Source organism: Aspergillus welwitschiae (assembly GCF_003344945.1).
Source record: "Aspergillus welwitschiae strain CBS 139.54b unplaced genomic scaffold BDQ94scaffold_25, whole genome shotgun sequence".
In the NCBI taxonomy this organism is placed as follows: Eukaryota; Fungi; Ascomycota; class Eurotiomycetes; order Eurotiales; family Aspergillaceae; genus Aspergillus; species Aspergillus welwitschiae.
The window spans coordinates 234,464-256,322 of NW_020798719.1; the positions used below are offsets into that span (position 1 = coordinate 234,464).

The 21,859-nt window shown below is 51.7% G+C and overlaps 8 protein-coding genes and 1 non-coding gene across 9 annotated transcripts; 6 read left to right on the forward strand and 3 right to left on the reverse strand.

Annotated features, from left to right (window-relative positions):
- Positions 1-190: 190 nt before the first annotated feature.
- Positions 191-1,342, forward strand: BDQ94DRAFT_160776 (putative cAMP receptor-like protein; the record flags this gene model as incomplete). The annotated part of the gene is made up of 5 exons (XM_026769260.1): positions 191-313; positions 368-605; positions 654-839; positions 893-1,131; positions 1,199-1,342. 5 exons carry the CDS (start codon positions 191-193, stop codon positions 1,340-1,342), a joined length of 930 nt encoding a protein of 309 aa, XP_026624216.1.
- A 1,476-nt stretch (positions 1,343-2,818) lies between these two features.
- Positions 2,819-9,010, forward strand: BDQ94DRAFT_180566 (uncharacterized protein; the record flags this gene model as incomplete). Its single annotated transcript, XM_026773651.1, has 3 exons — positions 2,819-3,169; positions 3,232-8,250; positions 8,300-9,010. 3 exons carry the CDS (start codon positions 2,819-2,821, stop codon positions 8,933-8,935), a joined length of 6,006 nt encoding a protein of 2,001 aa, XP_026624217.1. The 3' UTR covers positions 8,936-9,010.
- Positions 9,011-9,251: 241 nt separating this feature from the next.
- On the forward strand, positions 9,252-11,826 carry BDQ94DRAFT_180568 (uncharacterized protein; the record flags this gene model as incomplete). Its single annotated transcript, XM_026773652.1, has 8 exons — positions 9,252-9,439; positions 9,767-10,009; positions 10,040-10,210; positions 10,241-10,262; positions 10,323-10,653; positions 10,713-10,864; positions 10,952-10,996; positions 11,063-11,826. 8 exons carry the CDS (start codon positions 9,252-9,254, stop codon positions 11,645-11,647), a joined length of 1,737 nt encoding a protein of 578 aa, XP_026624218.1. The 3' UTR covers positions 11,648-11,826.
- A 99-nt stretch (positions 11,827-11,925) lies between these two features.
- BDQ94DRAFT_t195 lies at positions 11,926-11,999 on the reverse strand. The gene has a single exon. It is a non-coding gene; the product is annotated as a tRNA-Val (tRNA).
- A 1,131-nt stretch (positions 12,000-13,130) lies between these two features.
- Positions 13,131-15,086, forward strand: BDQ94DRAFT_180570 (Zn(II)2Cys6 transcription factor domain-containing protein; the record flags this gene model as incomplete). The annotated part of the gene is made up of 2 exons (XM_026773653.1): positions 13,131-13,213; positions 13,261-15,086. 2 exons carry the CDS (start codon positions 13,131-13,133, stop codon positions 14,705-14,707), a joined length of 1,530 nt encoding a protein of 509 aa, XP_026624219.1. The 3' UTR covers positions 14,708-15,086.
- A 420-nt stretch (positions 15,087-15,506) lies between these two features.
- On the forward strand, positions 15,507-16,388 carry BDQ94DRAFT_147641 (uncharacterized protein). The gene has a single exon (XM_026767055.1). The coding sequence runs from the start codon at positions 15,635-15,637 to the stop codon at positions 16,310-16,312; it is 678 nt and encodes a 225-aa protein (XP_026624220.1). The 5' UTR covers positions 15,507-15,634; the 3' UTR covers positions 16,313-16,388.
- Positions 16,389-16,508: 120 nt separating this feature from the next.
- On the reverse strand, positions 16,509-18,178 carry BDQ94DRAFT_172304 (Zn(II)2Cys6 transcription factor; the record flags this gene model as incomplete). The annotated part of the gene is made up of 2 exons (XM_026771927.1): positions 16,509-18,015; positions 18,075-18,178. The coding sequence occupies 2 exons, from the start codon at positions 18,176-18,178 to the stop codon at positions 16,509-16,511; spliced, it is 1,611 nt and encodes a 536-aa protein (XP_026624221.1).
- Positions 18,179-19,239: 1,061 nt separating this feature from the next.
- On the forward strand, positions 19,240-21,042 carry BDQ94DRAFT_180574 (FAD/NAD(P)-binding domain-containing protein; the record flags this gene model as incomplete). Its single annotated transcript, XM_026773654.1, has 7 exons — positions 19,240-19,425; positions 19,485-19,529; positions 19,586-19,633; positions 19,699-20,168; positions 20,224-20,641; positions 20,710-20,783; positions 20,848-21,042. 7 exons carry the CDS (start codon positions 19,240-19,242, stop codon positions 20,927-20,929), a joined length of 1,323 nt encoding a protein of 440 aa, XP_026624222.1. The 3' UTR covers positions 20,930-21,042.
- Positions 21,043-21,279: 237 nt separating this feature from the next.
- Positions 21,280-21,788, reverse strand: BDQ94DRAFT_172306 (chitin binding peritrophin-A domain-containing protein; the record flags this gene model as incomplete). The annotated part of the gene is made up of 3 exons (XM_026771928.1): positions 21,280-21,559; positions 21,612-21,617; positions 21,772-21,788. The coding sequence occupies 3 exons, from the start codon at positions 21,786-21,788 to the stop codon at positions 21,280-21,282; spliced, it is 303 nt and encodes a 100-aa protein (XP_026624223.1).
- Positions 21,789-21,859: the final 71 nt, after the last annotated feature.

Consider the following 21,859-nt stretch of genomic DNA (forward strand, 5'->3'; position numbering starts at 1 on the left):
ATCTCCACGGCATTTCTGGGGTGGGATGGCCAACTCCGCGGGTGCTTGAAGTTCACGACAGGAGGTACCCGATCGTTGTCCTGATATCTATCTCGCAATGTCCACCTCCCACATCGAAGTCTGCGGTTATCTATCTTCTCTTCAAACAGATGGTGCAGTATGTAACAGTGATTTAATCTTTTCATCACTTATGGAGCACGCTGCTCTCTCTGCGCCCGTGGAGATGGAATCAGAGGAGATTCTCTCGCGAATTATCCTCGTTGTTTCGGTGGCTTCCATGATAGGGTCGGGATGGATTATTATCAGCTTCCTTGTAAGTATGGAAACAGTGTATCTACCTGTCTGTTCTATTTGTGACACGAATCAGTTTGTACCAAGTCTACGTACTTTCCGTCATCAGTTGATTCTAGGTGCTGTTCTTCATCCCGATAATGCAATATGGCTGCCACTGATGAGTTCAGGTCTTGGAATAAGCGAATTTCTAGCCGCAGGCAATGTTGTCATCTTGGCTAGTGTGAATACCGTGGGCATTGAGATATGGGATCCATCCCTCAAGGCATTCTGCAGCTTCAATGGACTCATGGTTCAGACTTTTGTGGTGCAGGGTAAGGACCAATATATTGATTGCTGGCGGTACCATACTAACCGTTAAGTAATGCTAGCCGACTACTGGATCCTATCGATTGCAATCTGCACGTACCTCATACTGATGGACTATGCCCATGCTGCCTCGTGGGTCCAGAACCACAGAGCCGTCATCTGGTGCATGGCTTGGGGCCTCTCGATCCTATGGGGAGTGCTTGGCCTTGTCGTCGTCGGATACGGGTATGCCGGTGGCTGTATGTCCCCCTTTGGTTATATGGTCTTGAGACGCACGATTGATAGAGATCAGGGTGCTGGTTCACCAGTGATCGTGTCCGCCTTTTTGTGAACTTCATCCCACGATGGACTATCATCCTTGTCATCATGGGTATCTACACCCGACTATGCCTTCTCCTCTACCGGTCACATAAGGCCATCTCCAGCGACCACGAACTTACTCTACAGACGCCGCATCCGCACCAATGGCAGCTTCTGGATATTAGTGATGGGCCTAGCCAAAGTACTCATTCGTCGATCCCGCTGAGGAAGGTTAGTCAATTTAGTATCCGAGTTTTCGGTCTCATCCTGATGACCGGATGACTAGGTGTCACTTCAGATGATGGTATATCCGACCGTCTATGCACTGGTTTGGATCATCCCCACTTCCGTGCGCGTCTATCAAGGGATGACGGGAAAGCGAGCTCCACTGGCATTGGAGATTCTAGAAAAGGTGATCGAAACAAGTCACGGCTTCCCATAAACTCTATTGACAGAGGTATAGATTTGCATCATGTCACAGGGCTTGGTTGATGCCATTATCTACGGTGAGTGATACAGGCAGTCTCCCCAGGCAGTGCTGATCGGAAGTGGAAATAATAGGATTCAATGAGCGTTACTGGAGTGGCTGGAGGGACCGGCTGCATTGCCTAGGACGATGATGCACTCAATGTGGTAATGATAGTGACATAACCACTTGTGGGTTCAATTGTTTGATAGCTATAGTTTTCTGTAGTAGGGTAGATGATCTGCGACGTGGATAGCCATGGCACCTGTTCCGACAAATCATGCACCGTTCCAGACAAACTTCCAACAAGATATTCGGACTTGATCACCGTCCGTCCCAGTCCATACTTGCTAGGGCCTGTGGTGAATAGGCGATCCAAGGGCTGTCTTCACTACTCGGCTGGGGTCTACCGTGGAACCACACCTGTTAATGGCCGGCTCAGACTGCCGGACATTTCCGAGGCACAGATGGGGTCATCATCTTGGGCCAGGTCATTCTAAGAGTTCATTGCCAGTGGAATCCGCGACACTGACTGGGAATGAGGATGAATTTGGTGGTTTCTGCAAGAATTGCGATAGTAGTGGACATTTTTTGCAGCACGAGGAATGGCACCAAGATATAGAATGGATTTGGACCATCTTAGATGCACAATTGAGTTGCTGTGAAACAATTCACAACCACCATCTGAAACCATCGATCTGTCAACAGATTTCATTAGGCATGACTCTATGGCTGGCCAACTGGTGGGGGGAACGGAGAGCCCGTGACTCCGGGCCGCTTTCGTCTCATCGCGCTTCTGCCCGCCCACCAACGACTGTAACCACAACGGCGACACACTTCCGTCTTCCCTATCGGCATCCCCGTCGTAACAGCAGCAGCAGCTACGGGCACGTTTCACAAACATTGCCATGATCGGTCTGTTCCGGTTTATATAACTTCGAATCTTCGAAGACATCGTAACCTCACACTGCGAGTCATTGTTGAGTCCGCATGCAAACAATCCCCTTAACTTTCATGATGTCATTGACTTTCACCTTTCCTCATGACGCATCCTAACCACACTTTCGAGTCAACAATGAGGCCCATGACACCACGACTACGCCAATTTCACGTGGGCAGTTCGATGACTATTGGCAGCGCGCCAGAATGGCTTCTCCCCCTGCACGATCAACCGCCTGCAGCAGACTCGCTCATCGTCCCGAACCACGGTCGCGTCGTAGTCAATTCCTCGAGTTCGACCTCACGGATAAGAGGCAGGCAAGCTATCCGGAGGGGACGAAGGCCATGATGTCAGGATTGCTCAGGGTTCGGACTTCAACGTTGGTCCTCGCATCATCGACCCTTGCGGAGGAATCGGAAACTCATATACCGTCCAGCAACCACGTTCGTCGAGAGGCCAATTGCTCAATGCTATGCTTCCTAACCATTCACCTCCACTGAAATGATACAGCAATGGCTTCCACTCGTGCTAAGGGATCCCTTGCTATCAATGGGGGTACAGCATCTCTCCCAATCCTGCGGGAGACGGTGAACACCGTCTCTCAGGAGTGCCCGACTCGTCTCGGGCTTACGGCAAATGAAATCCAGGCTAAATCACCCACACTGGATGTCTTTTTCGACACTATTGCTGCCGAACGGCTTCGGCGCATGCCCCCCGATGGGAGTCGCCTTGATGGGGCTTTGCGGCGCGCCTCTCGGCTGGCCGTTGCCGTCGGCTCCCTGCGGGACTCGGTCTACAGCTTCATGGACGGGGCTGAGGAGGCCACCAAACTGATTTGGGGAACCAACCTCCTCTTTCTCGAGGTACGTCTTTTGAACTATGGTCTGAAAGTATTGCCATGCAGGTGACTGACATAATCGGGTAGATGGGGATTGATCATATCGATATCCTTGAGAGCCTGTACGGCCGCTACGGTCGTGTCACTTTGGGCATTTCCTTGTTGCTTCAGCAGGAGACTTTCTTCCCGGTTTCACGGCCCCTCCAGCAGCAGGTCGCGGAAATCTATGCCCACCTGTTGGAGCTAGTTGTTCACATCACCTCGGAGTATCGTCAGGCTACACGGACCCAGCAATGGCAGACGATGAGTACTGCTGTGGACGCCGCCTTCTTCCGCTATACGAATCGGTTCATAACCCACTGGCGGCAAATTTTTGCTCATGTCCTCGAGTCTGGCACAGCCAAGCAGCACACTACCGTGGACCTCCCCGCTATCTATCAGTTCTTGGAGCTTCAGGACCGTCCGCTCCAGATGTTGCTCGAAGGTCATAGCCATTCCTTGGCTGACGGCTCATTCACCTGGTTCGAGCCCCATTTGACCACTTTTGCCATGGGACGGCGCAGCATGATGATGATCCGGGGTAATCCGGGCTGTGGAAAGAGTGCCTTGGCTCAGTGGACCGTTGAAAGACTGCAAGCGTCCTCGGAGTATGATATCTGGAATGTCATACCTATCGTCATTCGGTCGGACGTCCCAATCTCGACATTGACGCTCAGTATCCTCAAAGGAATTCTGATCCAGATGCTTGATCATTGCGTGAGCAGCCGTAAGACCCAGGACGCCATCCTCGCGGCTGTCACCGGTGCTATGGAAATGGCCACATCCGGCGCTTCCGATCCCCAGGTGGAAGGTCAGCTGTGGGCAGCCATCAGGACCGCAATCCAGTCCAACCTCCACTTCATGCTAGTGGTCGATGGGTTCGATCAAATGAAACATGCGGAGACCACTGTCAGCGCGTTCCTCGGCTTGCTTCAGGATACTGTCGCGAATACCCCATCGAAACTGATCATCTTCAGCCGACCAATGTCGACTGACCTGCTCCCTATTCGGGAGACAATTAATACGCACCAGATTGCAATGAACACAGCCACGACTCACCAGGATCTCCAAGAAGCTGTGACAGATATTATGTTGTCAGACTCCTCTTTCTCGGGGCTAGAGCCATCCCAGCGGGAATCCCTGACTACGTCTATCGTCAACCGCTCCCAAGGATGTTTCGTGTGGGCACAGCTTGCCGCTGAGGCAGTGCGCCACCAGACCACATACAATGAAATGACAACAGCTGTTCACAGAATGCCCAACACGTTAGGTGACCTTATTGACTACCACCTGCGCAATATAAACCTCAACCGTCTTGGTACGCAAAGCCTACTTGCTTGGTTAGTCGCCAGTGAGCGGCCATTGCGCATTCCAGAGGTTGAGCAGCTGTTGTCTGTTGACCTGAAGACGCTCAAGGTTTCAGCTCGTCCACCGAATGTGGAGCGTGATGTCTTCCAGCCTCTTGGGCGGCTGATCTCCGTGCGTGATGGCTTCGTTTCTTTCCGCCATCCCATGGTCCGTGAGCACCTCCAGGCTAGAGCCCAGATGCGCCAGGAACTTCCATTCTCTTTGGCAGACGCACACTACGATCTTTTGATCCGCTGCCTGGCCTGGGTGCGTCGCTCGGTATCCGACGAGATCTCTGTCTCTTGGGACAAAATGAGTGTTGAGGTCCGTGACCGCTACCTGGACGCCTATGTGCTTCTTGAATATACTGCCCGGTACTGGCTTGCCCACATGCTATCTTCTCCGATGGCCTCCTCCGACCGCGAGCTCTCATTCCCAACCGCCTTCCGGCGCTCTCTACCTGACACTGTGTTATTCGCACAGCTGGAGCTCACCAATCGTGAGTCGCAATTCAGTCGGTCAAGCATTGTTGAATTGTATCGACTGTCAGTTGGGGTCCGCCGTGTCGTGCTAGGAAGTGACTCTCCGGCAGTCCTACAAAGCCTGATCCTTAGTGCTCGGGCGTCTGAGAAGGCGCGTACATCCTGGGCCAATGATCACCTCTACCAGGCTTGGACGGTGAGCCGAAGTCAGCTTGGAACTAGCAGCAAAATTACCCAGGAGCTGGAGCAGATGCTTGTGTCCTCGCCGGCCGCCGGTCGCCTGACTGGTGGAGGAAGCAAGTCTGTCACATTGAGGGAAATGACAATGACCGGTTGGGGCAAGTCCGACATTAGCTTCCCCCAGCGGCTTCAGTATCTTGATCGACTTGTCAACATGTATCAAGAGAATAACCAGAATGATGAGGCATATAAAGTTTCCAAGGACTTTTACCGCCAGACTGTGAAGACCTACGGTGCTCACTCGTCGGAGACCATGCAAGCCGCTGAATTCCTTACGAAACACTTCGACATCGCACCTCCCGACGAGCTAGCTTTGGAATTGGCCAGCAACAAGTATGAGAACATGCTTCGCTCCATGGATGCAACCGACCCGCGCCGGGTGGCTTACTCACTCTATCTGGCTCAACTGTATGAGCAAAATGGTCAAGTGTCCAAATCCGAGACCGTGCTGTCCCGACTCTGGACAGGACTGTCGGCTCGCGAGGCTGATTCTAAAACTTCCTGGGATCAGAAGACCAAGGTTGCTTTCTACTACTCGCAGTTCCTGCGTCGTCAGGGTCAATCCGACCGGGCCACGTCCATCCTCCGTGAACTCTCGGCCGACTTGGAAGCAGAGGGCGGCGTCAAATCTCCGGAAATGCTAAAGCGGGCGGAGGAGCTGCGGGGCGAAGCGCGCGAAATGAATCTGACCGATATGGACCGCGCACTCGCGTTGGAGATGTGGAAGTACTACCAGTCATCTGGTCAAGTGTACTCTTCTCAGGCAGTGTCATTGGCCGAGTCACTTACCGAGGGTATGATTCCCAGTCAGGATGCCACCACGACTGAAACCGAATACATTATGTCGGGATTATCTCCCGAAGACCAGGAGCTTCTACCCGGCTGGATAGACAGCCTGGCCTCTGCAGGTGATACCCGCAACATGAAGTCCATAATGATGCTTTGTCACCAGTTGTCTACTCGTTGTATCCGGGAGGAGGAGTGGCGCAAGGGCTCAGACTATCCCTGGGCTGTGCTTAAGCATGCCTGGCCTGATGTCGAGGATGCCCAAACGAGGGCCAAATTCTCGTCAGATCTTTCCCCACTGATGTCCAGTCTTGCCCTCGACTACGCCTACTGTATCTTCCGTCGCTTGGATGTTAAGAGAGCCACCATTGTCTACGGCAATGCGTTTAAGGCTTCGATCACCGCGGACCAAGTTGCTGTGCCAGCCGTCACTACAGTGACGAAGACAGTGGTCGAGTTCTACGAGACCACATTCCAGTTTGACAAGGCGTTGATCCTCCTGCGACAAGTGAGCGAGTTCTTTGCCTCGCGTTTAGGTGCGCATGACAAGCACACGCTGGACAGCCGCTATTATGAGGCCGACCTCGCTTTGCGTCTGGACCGGCGTACCGAGGCAGAAGAGAGCTATCGTCATATCTACAAGGCTTGTGTCCGTGAAGGCAGGATCTCTTCTTCCGGTGTTCGCGCGGCTGTGGCTCTAGCAAACCTTTACGAGCAGGACAAGAAATGGGATGCTGCACTCGATGTCTATCGACACTTGTGGCCCACACTGGTGCACTTTGATGAAAAGGACGGCTATGACCGTGCTTTGCAGGAAGGATTGCTTCCCAAGACTTATTCTGGGTACATGGCAATTCTTGAGAGCACATCTGGTCAAGCGGGCTATGAGGAGCGTTACCAAGTCGCATCCCAGCACCAGCAGCTGTGTCGTAAGCTGTATGGACCGACCAGTCACCGTACTCGGGACGCAACCATGTATCTCGCAGCGCTCTGCGCTAGCAGCGACCGGCATAGTAGCGAGGCTATTGACTTGTACCGACAGGTGCTCAAGACCAGCGACTGGGTGTCTTCCACGGAGGCGTCACGCTCTCTGCCTGACATGACACAGCCGCTGCCCATGGACATCAAGCATCGCATGGCCCAGCTTCATTTGCGCAACAAGGATACGTCGCAACAAGCTCGTGCGTTGTATCTCGAAGAGCTGGCACTCTCCAAGCAGCAACAAGGCCTTTCCGCGCCCACCACGCTCATGTGGTTACGTGAGATTGCTCGCATGTACTCTCTACAAGATAACATCGAATCTCGTCGGAGAGGTGCCGATCTGCTGAATGAACACGTCGACGAGGTCGTCCACGTTACTGCCAACCATGACGCTCTGGTGTATCGTGCCCGCCGTCTGGCAGAGATTTACCTGGAGTGTGGATACAACACCGAGGGCTGGGCGCTTATCGACAGTTTGCACCAGCAGGTCATTCACGACACCCCCGCGGCACAGCGGAAGAATCTCGAGGAGTACCGACCGGCTTTATTCGTGGCATCTTTCGAAGAGGTCTTTGGCCGAACACGCACCTCGCGCCAGATCCTGGACGACCTGTCTAGCGAAGGCGAGGTGTACAGCGTCTTCCAGCAGAGCCTGGCTGGGCATGATCTCATGCCCACCCTTGCAGCCGGCGAGAGATTGCATCGCTTGCAGACGGACCAGAAGCGCAGCGCAGCCGCGCAGGGCACACAAAATAAGCTGTACGATTTCTTTTGCAACACGCTTTCTGTTTCTCAGCAAGCCCGGAAGAAGGATGCCGTGTATCAGTTCTATTCCTTGTGCCGGCGCGAGTCATTACATGATGACTACAATCTCAATATTATCACCCAAACCACCAGCATTGTCCGGGATCTATGCAACCAGTCGAGATTCCAGGAAGCCACTGATGTGACGGGTGTCTTCCATTCCTTCGTCCATCTGACCGATGGACTCCGCTCGACGGAGAGCATCTTCACCGCGATCAAGCTGTGCTTGTACCTCTGCGGCTACCAGGTGAACAAGTGCACTGAGACTACCACGGCGAACGCAATGTCCCTGGAGTCGAAGACACTTCTCCAGGAGGTCATGAACAATGCAAGGGATGTCCCGATGGAGTTCTCGGAACTTCCATTTGAGGAGCTCAACGATCTGGTGACAGTGCTGGGAGAACACGAGATGTTCGAAGACCTCGAGGTAAGTTATCATCCTCTTAACTCATACGGTATCCACTCTAACGAAACAGGCTATTCTCACCGATCTCTGGACCTCTCGGATTGTTCAAAAGACCTGGACGCTGCCCGCAGTTGTCTGGATTGGCCGGCGTCTGGTAGAGACTCGGTTCTGCCGAGGCCATGTCACGGCCGCCACGACGCTGGGCAAGGACATTTGCTACAACCTGCGCCAGGTCTGGGGCAACTCCGACCCCGTCACTCTCGAAATGAACAAGCTGCTCTCCGGACTGTACACGGCGTCCGGAAACAACCTTGCTGCGGCTGCTCTGCATGAGACAGCCCTGGCAGAGCTGCTGAACGACGAGACCGAGGACCAGTCAGCCGCTGTCAACGCAGTCACTCAACACCTGGAGCTCTTGCAGCGGGCACAGTCTCGTCTGGCCAAGGAAGGACAGAGTGCGGCGATCGACGCGACGGCGGCGCAGGAACGCGTGCAGCAGATCGCAACCAAGTTTGGCCTGTCATCGGCCAAGCTGGAGCAGCCTTCCACGGCGGACGATTCACTGGGCATGTGGGAGCGTCCCCGGCGGTTCAGCTTGGATGTTGGAGAGGCAGAAAAGCACTCGAACCATCTGCGTCAATCCAGCGGGTCTGCGTTGCTGACGGGCAATGCGGGAGCCAAGCGGCTTTCGATTACTGCTCTGTAAGGGGGTGAAGTATCAGATTGAGAACCAGATTGCCAATTTTTGTAATTAGGTGTTAGGGTGTTTATAGTGTTCTAGTAATGTAATAATATTGCTTCTTCTGATACCTTGATACAGTATCCCTAAGTCTCCAATCCAGCTTTTTTCGAACCTTCTTGGATACAGGCCATAGTTGTGCGGGGTATGACGGTAGCTTATAGTTAATTGACTAGTCAGTTAACTGTGACGGCGGCTGTTCAATACTTAGTAGAAGTTTTTGTATGTAATCCACGTTTCCTTCCCTAAATCTTACATCCACTGTCACTTTTAAGCCACCTCAATGGTTCCCACCGTCACACTACCATACTATGCGTCTGACATACCTTGCCCGCTACCCACAACTTCAGAGATCGATGCAGCAGCACCCAACATATCCCTAGCATATGGAGGACGAAGAATCGTTGAAATTGGAGAACATTCGGTAGTGAAGTTTGGAAAAGGCGTGAACCTTATCGAAGGAGAGAACATGTTATTTGTTCAAGAAAAAACACCAGCATCCGGGTCCCTCGTGTCTTTGCGCTTTATTCGGACCCTGCTACGTGGAAAAACTATATTATTATGGAAAGAATCCCCGGCAGAGTCTGCGTGGTTCCAAGCATTCGACTAGAATTATGGTCTTAGAGGGCGATCTTTTATACAATTATCGTCGGCTGGGAATCTCATACCGTAGCGAGACGGCATGCGTAGTAAGTGACTGTAAGATACGGGCGGCTAAAGGGAAGGGGGGGAGCCACGGAGGACTCTGTTCCCGCAGGGGCTCGGTCGATCAATTCTCCCTCCGTAGTAAGTTCGCAGGGTGTTCTGCTCTGCTCGGTATATTCAGCAGAATGATCAGCAGTTGTTCCTCAAGAATTCGAAAGTCTTTCTGCTCTTCGCGACGACCTCGGATCCTTCACCCTCGCAGCCTTGGACACCCCCAGCCCGTGAGAGCCTTGACGACGACGGAATGTGCACGACAGTCAACAGTCGCCTCCCATGGGGATCTTTTCCGCTACACTTCCGGAAGATGGCTGTAAGTGCTTTGACATATCCGCTCAGGTAGCATTGGTCAGGCTGAACATTATGAAGCGTTAATGAACACCTGCGTTTATCGGAATGCTTCCTCGAATTTGATGTGCTTGCGCTTCAAAACATCGTTTCCACTGCATCTGGTCATTCAGTATCCGAACTCGTATCCTTTACCAAATTATCAGAAGGTGGTTTCAACCGTGTGTTTGAGGCTACCTTCAGCGATGGAAAGTGTGTTCTCGCGAGATTACCCTAACCAAGTACAGCGCCAGAGCATTACACTGTAGCAAGCGAAGCAGCGACTCTGGGCTACTTGCGCCTGCATGGGCTTCACACACCATAGGTATATGCCTGGTGCTCAACGAAAGCCAATCCAGTTGGAGCTGAGTATATTGTTATGGAGAAGCTGGATGGTACTCCTCTCGGCAATAGATGGTTTTCATTGGCCCCAAAGGACCAGTATAAGATAATGACACAAATAGTTGAATTGGAGACGCGCTTGATGTCGTTGAAGTTTCCTGCCTCAGGGAGTCTCTACTATTTGAAGGATCTTCCATCCGAAAAGAGGACAAGGCTAGACGATCCGAACAGCATGGAGTTCTGCATAGGGCCAATAGCCCATTATAGTTGGTGGCATGACGAGAGGGGCATTATGGATATTGACCGCGGACCCTGTGGGTGAATATACCAAGTATCATACGACTCACAACACTAACTTCAACGGGAGAAAAAGGGCCATCATCAATCGACCTTTTCCGAGCAGCTGGAGAACGTGAACTGACCTGGGCTAAAGCCTATGCAAAGCCTCGCTTGCCCTATGAGCGGCTGTATAGGGAAATCTACAGATTCAAATGTGTCTCGCCCGATAGTCACATCGCAGATCTTGTCAATTACCTTAAGGTGGTACCCAGTCTAGACCATACCAACAAGTTATCCTTGGATCGACCAGCGATGCGCCACCCCGACCTACAGCCGAATAATATTCTCGTGTCTGACAAGAACGACATAATTGGACTCGTAGATTAGCAGCACTGCTCAATTCTTCCTCTGGGCATTGTTGCCGGAATTCCTGCTCATTTCCAGAACTATGGCGATCCGGAGTCAGAAATGCTCAAACAACCTCAGCTTAACCTGCCCTCTGATTACGATTCCATGTCACCGTCCGAGCAGACTTCGATCAAAGAGATTCATCGCAGAAGAGTGGTTCATTTCCTGTACGCCGCATTGACTAAAAGACTAAATCAAGATCATTATGATGCTATCTTCGACCAGTCTGTTATACTCCGCCAACGCCTTTTCAAGAGTGCCGGTACACCCTGGGAAGGGGACTCGGTCTCATTGCGAGCTGAGCTCATTCGCTCGATATCGAACTGGTCAGCCATCGTCCAGACTACTGATGTTGCTCCTCCGGTAGAGTATCCAGAAGATGTTGTCCGGGAGACCTTTGACTTGGACATGCAGCAAAAAGAAGCCGATGTGGCAATGGAACAGATGCGACATGCTTTAGGTGTCGATGTTTTGGGCTGGGTTCCAAATAAAGGTTATGAGGCTGCGAGAAGACTGGCATGTGACATGAGGGCTCAAATGTTTGAGGCGGCAGAGACTCCTGATGAGGTTATTGCTATCCGAGATCATTTCCCTTTTGATGATTTTGACGAGAGGGGTTAATGCAGTTCTTGAGGAATGGGTGAGGTTTTGATGATAAATGCTCGCCATAGCACCAGTAGGCCCGACGATTTATCCTGAGCTGCCTACTTTGAAAGCATATATTGGGCGCAGCTCAGGTGTCTTGATCCAGATAGTCACCATAATGTATAGATCCCAAATGTAGAATAATACGACAGATGATGGTTCAATCCAAAGAGAGGTTAAACCTCTGAAAAGGAGCCCCGTCGTGCAGCAGAAGGAGTGGGGTGGGGATAGACTAAAAAGATAGCAAAAAAGAATGACCAGTCTGGGGCTCGATCCCAGGACCTTATCGGTGTTAACGATACGTGATAACCAACTACACCAACCAGCCATTGCTTGAATGAGTCGAGCTTATTTGAGATTATATACCTAAAATAACGTTTGACAATGGCATTGTGATTCTAAAGTAAATCTTCAGGTCATATATGTGGATCGTCCCTTCCTTTCAAAGCTTACAAGCACAAGCTCAACCTTAATCTATATCCACTTGCGCTTCCCGCTCCCTCATGCGCTGTACTGATTCTCAGTACTACTTACTTAGTCTGCAGACCAGCTTACAGTCCAGCCTCTGGTCACGGTCGCGGCACGTGTTTTGTTATCTACCTGGGTGGCCTTCGGAAGAACTCCGCAAGCATCAAGACTTTGGGCCACGTCTCGATGTCATCAGATCTTCTCAACATTATTTCGAGATCTGGGGCCCATATCTGCTTAATTTACCTCTGGCATTCAACTTGTGTCTCGCAGCAGAATTAAGTAGTATCTGGCTCCAGTCCTGCGTTCAACAAACCAGCGGGCTCTGGATTATATATCTCCGCCTACAGCTGGTAACCGCCCAACAGTTATCACTGAACACAACTGGATCATCAAGTCCTCTCAAGCAGGCTACCACTAGTACTCTTAAGTACTAGTGCAGGTAATACCATTACGAAGACCATGCAGGATGTTCACAACATGTCTTCTACCAGAAAACGTGCGTAACTTCCAACTACCACAAAAAATAATCATGTGCTGACGTGATACTACGACTCATTAATTAACTAACTAGTTAGTGATTACCTTCACGCTAAAGCAGCCTTGCTTTGTCCAGATCCCGTGAGACTTTTTCCCCCACCTCGTGTAATAAAAACATGACATCGGCTGAGAGGAGGCGAATTGCGGGGAGATCTAAATAGACGATTCGCACCCCTGGAAACCTATATTATGTCCATCTATTATCGTCGGATTTCATGACAGTTCCTGCGCGGCCTATGCAGTGGCTGAATTACCATCTCGATAAATCCTGTTCCCTGTCGGTCTGCATGGCCCGGTCACTAGTGCTACTAAGCACCCGGTTACCCTCTAGCCAAACAGATTAATCGACACCCGCTAGTGGTATTTAGGCCCCCTCTGGCTCCCGCCCCTTCTTTCCTGCGTACTATTCGAAAGCAATTCCAGAAAATCCCACCCTAGTCGTTGTTCAACAATGGCCCAGGTGCAGCTCATCTTATCCAGCAAACACCGGAAGAGCACCGGGAAGAGATCTAGGACAGGTTGTCGTACCTGCCGGTAAGGAGGGGAAGCAGTACATGGAAACTGATGGCACGAGACACTAGCACTAACCGAGGACTTTCCATGCCCAGAATCCGACGGATCAAATGCGATGAATCGCCAGGACAATGCAACAACTGTGTCTCTGCTAACTGGACGTGCGACGGATACGATGCGTACCGGTTGCCGCAGCGCCGAGGTCTACAGGATATAGGCACTCGGCTGGGTTGGATGATGACGTCGGATGAACACCGTTGTTATTCCTATTTTCAATATCGTTCCGTTACGAATCTGGCCGGGTTCTTCGACTCCCCACTCTGGCAGCAGTTGGCCCTACAGATGTCTCGCACTGATCCGGCTGTATTTCATGCGGTGAATATGTTGAGTGCTGCGCACCAGGAGTCGGAATTGCATAATATGCAGATCTCTGCACGGTCACGCATTGGGAGCCAGCAGTATTACTTTTCTCTTCAGCAGTCCACGCGGGCCATCGCGCTCCTGAACCAGCGCCGGAACTCCCAGGATCCCCAGCTGCGCCAAACCATCCTCCTGTGCTGTCTGCTCTTTGTTCTATTCGATGTGCTTGTCGCGCAGTATGACAGTGCGTTCACGCATTTACACGGCGGTCTCCGTATTCTAAAAGAACTCGAAATCCAAGGGAAGCTGGAGTCGGAGGTTGAGCCATCAATAGTTGCCGCATTTCGCCGCCTGGATACACAGGCCTCTCTCTATGATACTCGGTTTCCGATCCTAAGCCTGGAGTATGGGAATCAATCCCCGCTTAAGTTGTTCGAAGCACCAACAGGCGGCTTTACTAGCCTTAGCCAGGTACGAGAGAAAATCACAGTTCTATTCACAGCGGGTATACCCTTGGTTGCAAGGAGCTGGAGCCTGAACGGTCCCAACATGGAGACCAACTACGAGTCACTCTACCAAAGTCAACGGCGATTGCTAGATGCTTTCGCTGAGTTTGACCTACATTTCACGTCTTTCCGCATGACAAAATATCATCAGTTAAGTGAGAAGGAGCAATTGGGAGCAGATATCACCCACTTGCTTTACCTTGGTCACACTCTCACACTCAAAACTGTGTTAATTCGTGGACCAGTGCCAGAGTCTCTGGTTCCGGAGTTCCTTGCGCTACTTCAGGCCCATGAAGACATGATTGAGAAGCTCAAGTCCGTCTCGGGCCTTGTAATGGACCACGTCATGATTGCCCACATGTACCTTGTGGCCACACAATGCCCAGACGTGGGGATTCGCATACGCGCTATTCGTCTTTTGCGGTCATGGCCACATTACGAGGGCCTTCACAGCTCCAATGTCACTGCTCTCATGGCGTTGGGTGCGCTCAAAAGGGACTTTCCCAATGAAGACAAGGCCTTGTCGATGTTGCAGACGACTGAAGCGGAGAATGAATTTCTCGTCGACTCCTTGGAGTCTATCAAGAATGGCGTGGGAGAACCTACAATTCCGCTTTTCAGGATGTCTGAGCTGCCGTCACGCCCATGACCATGTAGTGAGCGATAAGCGTGGACTGCGGATAGGCATTCGTAGCTTCCACTCCAGTCAAAGCCGACGTTGTCCATCACCACACGTCTGGAGCATATTTGTAGCACAGAATGATCCCGAGAACAGGAATAAGCCGGGGCTAATCTGACGCGCTTGGATCCTGCCATAGGTTAATCCCGAGAAGTCCGAGGGAACCCGAGGGTCTTCTCCATAAGCCCGAGTTGCAGATCTGCTGCCGAGCCCTTCACAACTGACTTGAATGGACCCGGTACACGAGATGACCTCCCCAGTGTCTGACACCTACACCTTCAGTATCATGCCCCTCATGAAAGCGCAGCCCTATCCGCCCTGGCGGATAAATCTCTCTCGACAGAAAAATCATCTGGTACGCTGTCTAGCTCCGCTCGGAGCTAGTTGCAACGATGCTAAGCCCGAAAATTATCCCCACTATCACTCACGGCCGAGTCTGCAGTGGGTCACCTTGTCTGCGATTAGGTTTCTGGGCATTTCTTAAGCTCATCAAGCCGCCCTCCACCCAACACATACTGATCTCTTTTCTTCTCATCACTCCTCACTGCAAACACAGTCACAATGCCCATTTCATTCTCCTTTGCTGCCCCTTGCTACGACCGCATGGTCCCGCTCGCGACCGGCGAAGTTCGCCCCGCGGGACTTGATCTGAACTTTGTCGAAGTCCAGCATCCCCGCGACGTGTTTGACCGTATGGTCCGCAACGGCGAGTTCGACGCCTCCGAACTCTCCAGTAGCGAATTTATCACCCGCCACGTCGCCGGCGATCGCACCTTTACAGCTGTCCCCGCCTTTCCGCTCCGTACCTTTCGTCATGGATACATCGTCGTCAACACTGACCGCATCAAGTCCCCCGCAGACTTGTCGGGGAAGCGCATCGGTGTGCAATTATATACTATGACCGCTGCTGTATGGATTCGCGGTCTACTTATGCACGAGTATGGCGTGGATCTGTCGAGCATCACCTGGATAGAGGGGCGGATGGACGCGCCCGGGGCTCATGGCAAGCCATCTGTCCTGATTCGGAGAGAAGGGGGCAAGCCTCTGGCCAACATTGAAAAGAACAACAGCGGAAAGTCTTTAAACCAGCTGCTGGTAGACGGCGAGATCGATGCGACCATCGGCGCGGAGGTCCCATCCTGTCTGTGGGACAACGAGAAAGCACCTCATATCCAGCGCCTGTTCCCTAATTATAAGGAGGCCGAAAAGGAATACTACCGGAAGACGGGTATCTTCCCGATCATGCACCTAGTCGCTATCCGAAGGGAAGTGTACGACCAGCACAAGTGGATCGCTACTAGCTTGTTCCAGGCGCTGAATGAGTCGAAGGAGTTGGTCCGCAAGAGAACCTACATGCCTGGTATGATCCGATGTATGTTGCCGTGGCTGCGGGAGGCACTGGAAGAAACTGTCGAGGTGTTCGGGGAAGATTGCTGGCCGTATGGGATTGAGAAGAACCGTAAGACTTTGGAGGCGCTGGTGCAGTACCTGTATGAACAGGGGATGATCGAAAGGGTGGTTCCGGTTGACGAACTGTTTGCGCCGGTTCAGGAGGCGCCATTTGTGATTCATTAGTTGCCATCACTCTGTGTAGCCTGAGCTCGGTGCAATAGAGACTCTTATTGGCAGCCCCCAGGTATTTTTAAACCCCTAGAACTACACCGTAGTAGCGTCAACATCTGTCGTCTCGCAACATCAATTATTCTTCTTTTCGCGCATTGTATTAGGGACCGACGACCACAGGATAGGCGGCCCTGGTGTAGCAGATCCACTAAAAGGGATGTATATCCTCCTCCAGCATAACCCGAAGTTCGTGCTTTACATCTCCAAGAAAGTACGAAATACGCGCCTGGCGCTGATCTTCTTCGACTGTCATGAATATACCTCGCAAGGATGGCTCGTTGTGAACATCGGCCGGTGTTCCATTCGCATCCACATTGAAATTATTCATTGCCTCCACTTTCATAGTATGAACCGCCAGCTGCGCACACAAGTTGGAATCCCAGGTCCCCTCGCGATGAGGCCAAGAACGAAGCATCTCGATTGCGCGCCACCGAACATTGTAATCACGACAGCCTGTCGCCACGAGAGTCAGAGGTGGAATGACGCCCATGTCAAAGCAAACACTCGGGCGCTCTGGGAATGTGTGCATGATTACAGCCGCTAAAGATAGGATATTTTCGAATTCGGGCGTGTACTGATCAAGTACCGGCTCGTTTCCGTCTAAAAGGCAGGTTTGGAGGGTGAGGGTTGCGGCTCGCTGGTGTAGGTGGACAACGTCGGCTCCTCGTCGCTCTTTCGGGCTCATCTGAGGGTATGTGTCGGCTCGAAATGTATCGAATGCTCGTGCAAATGTGTCTATCTGTAGACAAAGTTCGAGCTGCTCCTTGTATAGTGTTTCGTAGTCCGATGCGATCTGACTGTGGGTTGAGCCCCATGCCTTTGCTGTGAACTCAAGGACAGTGCCCATCACGCGATCGAAAGCTCGACGCGCCTCTGCAAGAGTATGAAAATGAAAAACGGAGGACTTCCCATTACCTAGCTGGATATGGTCCTGCTTATCGGTAAACCAGATCGGACCTCCTACGCCGAACTGGGTAGACTGGACGTCCAAGTGCGCAAATGCCTCGACAAGACACCACTCGACCGGAGGCTTAGACATTGCCACCGAATCAAGCTGTCTATGGGCGCCTAGATTTTTCAAGATGTGTATACCACCATGCAGATGTTTAAAGGCGTTATCGTACCGACCGCGCAGCAATTCAGACAAGGTGAAAAGCAAGCAGCACAGCAGAGTGACCTCTCTCAGACGGGGATCCTGCGATGTCCGTCGCGCATTGAGCAAGACCATGGAGCGTCCCGCCTGTTCCAAAGCGAAGCGATGCCAAGTATTGTCCAAGTCTTCCCTAGCAAGCGGCATGCCTTTCTTCTCGGCATCCTGGTGGATGGCGCTCAATGCGACAGCTGCATGGTATACAGCGGGCTCTGCATGACTCAACTGGAGGACCAATTTCTGCCATAGCGACGAGTCAAACCATCCTAGAAACGCGGGCATGGATCGATGCTGGAAATAGGCGAATGCTCGTTGCTCGTCGGAATTCATCACCCAGTGGATCCCATTCGCGAGTGAGGCGGGCACTGTTATCCCCACCACTGCTTTTCCGGGTCTCCTCACCTCGCGGGGTAAGCGGTGGAGCTCATATCCATCGCAGGTTCGACCCGTAGATGTACAATTGATGCAGGCGCCTGGGGTTTCATCGCATTTCTTATGACGGGCACTAAGAGCGCGGTTTTGTTAGCAGAGTATCTATGGTAGTGTCGTGCAGGCTGAACTCACCGACAGGTACGACATCCAGTCTTGGACCTCCTTCCCCCAGCTCTCTTGCGGGTGGATGCTGGGGGTGTGGTGATATCGGATGATCCCGGAGTGTCGAGGAGCATAGGTCGAGCTGCCAGTAGAATTGAAGAAGATTAGCCTGAAAACAAAAGAAATTAGATTAGTTGCGTGTGTGCTGCCGTGAGACGCGATAAGCACGAGATCACGGGGCTTAAGCGTGGAAGCCCACGTGGCTGGCGCCTGAGATACGAGGCAGCAGCGTCATCCTTCCAACTGAGGGTTTCTCCAGTTTGATAGGCAGCAACATGTTGAAGAGTAGGCAGTAGTATAGCAAAGATTTACTTCTGGCCTTCCTCAGACTATTGCGGCTTTATCCATGAGAGTCTTTAGTGGGTGTTGTTGGAACTGCGCATCCGGTAACTATGGGCGCGGGATAAGAGACGTGATGACATCCTAATAGGAAGTATCGGTTCGCGTGACGCTCCTAATACTCGAGGACCTATCAATTACCCCAGACTGGCAAGTCCAACCACAGAACCACTCTCTGGAACCGAGTCCGTGGAACATGTCATCGATCCCCGGCCGTATATCCGAACCCCGCATATCCGAGGACTTCATCCGCGATCAACTGCCGTGGGGCTCGGCGGTGGTGCCTCGGTGCCTGCGTCAGGCTGATCTTCTCTTATCTGATCTTCTTAAGGCTGGTGGTTCGTACGGAGGATTCTGATTCTTAGAATCCTCTGCTTTCCAGCCAATTCAGATATTTCACAAAAAATGGCTCTTGCTGAGACTACCCCCACGGTCGAGATGGCCCTTAGTTTCGAAGCCATACACGCCATCCGCTCTTATGGCGCCCTTGCTCTCTCAAACCTTTACATAAACTGACTCACAACATCAAGATCCATATCCGAAAGAACTGCCCAACGGCAAGATAGATTCAAGTACGCGGCAATGTGGACCACCGGAAATATCGGAGTGACGCCACTACCACCCGGACCCAATCCGTGGTGGATGCCCTCTCGGAGATACTCTATCAGGAAACCGGGAGATCAGATAAGGAATATGCCGAACCCCCCTGGCGACAATCCCCCACTTTGCCTCCGGGGCTAAGCCTTCTGCCGCCCTTATATAGTCGTGCTCTTGCTCGCTCGGTCGCGCCTTTATCATGTTTCTACCTTCAGACAGACCTCTACCTTCATTGATTTCATTGATTGTTATCACTGCAACCATAGCATTGATTATCTCGTCCATTGCTCCAAGATTTTCTGAATATCGCACCGAAAACTCCAACAGAATGGCCGCATCTTCGCTGAAGAATGTCATCGTCGTGGGCGGTTCCTATGTCGGAAAGGTAATTCCATGTGCAACTCTCAGTTGTAAATGCAGAAGCATGACTGACAGCAAATGCAGGGAGTCGCACAAGAGCTTGCGCGGGTTGTGCCCAACACACATAGAGTATGTCCTACCCACTGCCCAGCTATCCTGGTTACCAGACTAACCTACGTCCGCAGGTCCTCCTGATCGAACCACACAGTCACTTCCACCACCTCTTCGCATTTGTATGTGACAACACCGTCCTACTGGCCGATATATCGCTATAGACACAAACTAATCCGCACCCTAGCCCCGATTCGCCGTCGTCCCTGGCCACGAACAAAAAGCCTTCATTCCCTACTCCCGCCTCTACTCCTCCACCCCCAACGCCACACAACATGCAGTCGTCCAGGCGCGCGTTCTCTCCGTACAGCCCCAACACGTCAATCTCGATCGTGACTGGCAGGGCCTGAAGCAGATTCCATTCGAGTACCTCGTTGTTGCGACAGGCACGCGTCTCGCCCAGCCTGCAGCCATGACAGACGACGACAAGCCGTCCTCCGTTGTCTACCTCCAGAAACACCAAGCAGACGTCAAGAAAGCCAAGTCTGTAGTAATCGTGGGCGGTGGAGCCGTCGGCGTGCAGATGGCCACCGACATGAAGGAGCTATACCCAGAGAAGGAAATTACCGTGGTGCAGTCGCGCGACCAATTGATGCCCCAATTCCACCGTGGTCTGCATGAAATCGTTAAGAAGCGCTTCGAAGAGCTCGGTATCAAGTTAGTTTCATTTCTCCCCCTTATCTATCTGATCATCTCAACTAATCTACTTCAGCCTGGTCACCGGCGCCCGCATCGTCGTCCCCGAAACCGGCTTCCCCAACAACGGCACGCCCTTCACCGTCCAACTGAACAACGGCACCGAACTCACAACCGAGTTCGTCATCCTTGCCACTGGCCAGAAACCCAACAACGACCTGATCAAGACTCTCCCCGCTTCTTCTCCCGATTCTCTCATCAACCCTGATAACGGCTTCATTCGTATCCGTCCCACCATGCAATTCCAGGACCCGAAGTACCCGAACCTCTTTGCGCTGGGCGATATTGCCGATACTGGCTTGCGCAAGGCCGCAAGACCTGGCGGTCCCCAGGCCGCGACCGTGGCGAAGAATATCCAGGCGATGATTGAGGGGAAGAAGCCGGAGGAGGCGTTCCCGCCGTTCCCGACGGCGATTCATATTACGTTGGGATTGGTAAGTTTTTTCTGTTTTGTTTTATTGTCTTCGCGATATGGAGGGATGCTAACGGTCCGGTTGTACAGAAATATAACATTGTTTTCCGGAATCCTAACCCAGCCGAGGGTCAGAATGAGCCTGTTGTTAAGGAGTCTTGGGAGTAAGTTCCTCAAATTCTGCAACTGTTTTAGATTGTTGTGGAATGCAAGCTAACAATTTGGCAGCTCGCAAGAAGACATGGGTGTTGATCGCTGGTGGCAGCGTATGGGATTTGAGGAAAGCGGCGCCCCTCAATACCATTTGTAAAGCGGATGCATACCCTTATTGTTTATGATACCATTTTATGTAGATTTGATAGACCATTCATACAGGATATGATACCGTTTGTAACGATCATATTGATTATTAATTGAACAAATGATTCAAAATATGAATGACACATTTCGCAGTATTATATGGACGGTCATAGTACATGATACTGATGATACAAGATAAAACAGATCCGACAAAAATTCATCCACTCTTCTCAAGGTATTTTATAGTCGACCCCCAAATTAGAGATACATTAGAAATTAAACGTTCCAGTATAAGCCTGTACACTTATACTCAAACATATCCGTGAAAGAGTGACTTTGGTCGGAAAGTAAGTTTGCCATCTAGGCGTGGAAAGGGCGAGGGTGGTGGGGGTCCTTGAAGCAAGAAGGAACGTTCTGCTCGTAGTCGCATGCGCTAATCTTGGGGTTGAAGGCAGTGCCAGCACCGCACACCTTGTGGGCGGGCTCAGTGCCCGGGTTGCACTGGTAGAAATGGTGGCAGTCGGCGGGATCGGGCCAGACAGCGCTGCTCTCGCAGGCGTGGGCCGCAGCGCTGTTGACGAGGAGGGAGCTGATGAAGACAGCAAGAGCCTGGTAGGTGAAGCGCATTTTGGGTGGATGTCTGGAACTGGTTAGTTGTGGGATGGATGAATCAGGAATGGTGTCTAACTCACGGTTTCCTGTGGATAGGTTAGTAAAAGAGTGATTGGATTTGGTGGTTGATGGCTGTTGTGCTCTGGTTAATGAAGATGAAAAACAGCAGGTCAACACCTCGTATTTATACCTGAGATGGCTCCTTCGGCGTCTGCTTGTGTTTATAGTAGGATCACGTACGGAATGATAACTTTCATGAAGAAAGGGATGAGCCAGTGTAGTATCTACTGGTCTTGTCAAATTGACCAAGATGAATTCCCCACACGGT

Excerpts from the sequence above, each read along its gene's own strand:
- BDQ94DRAFT_147641 (XM_026767055.1), top strand. The coding sequence starts at position 15,635 with ATGACCGCTGCTGTATGGATTCGCGGTCTACTTATGCACGAGTATGGC.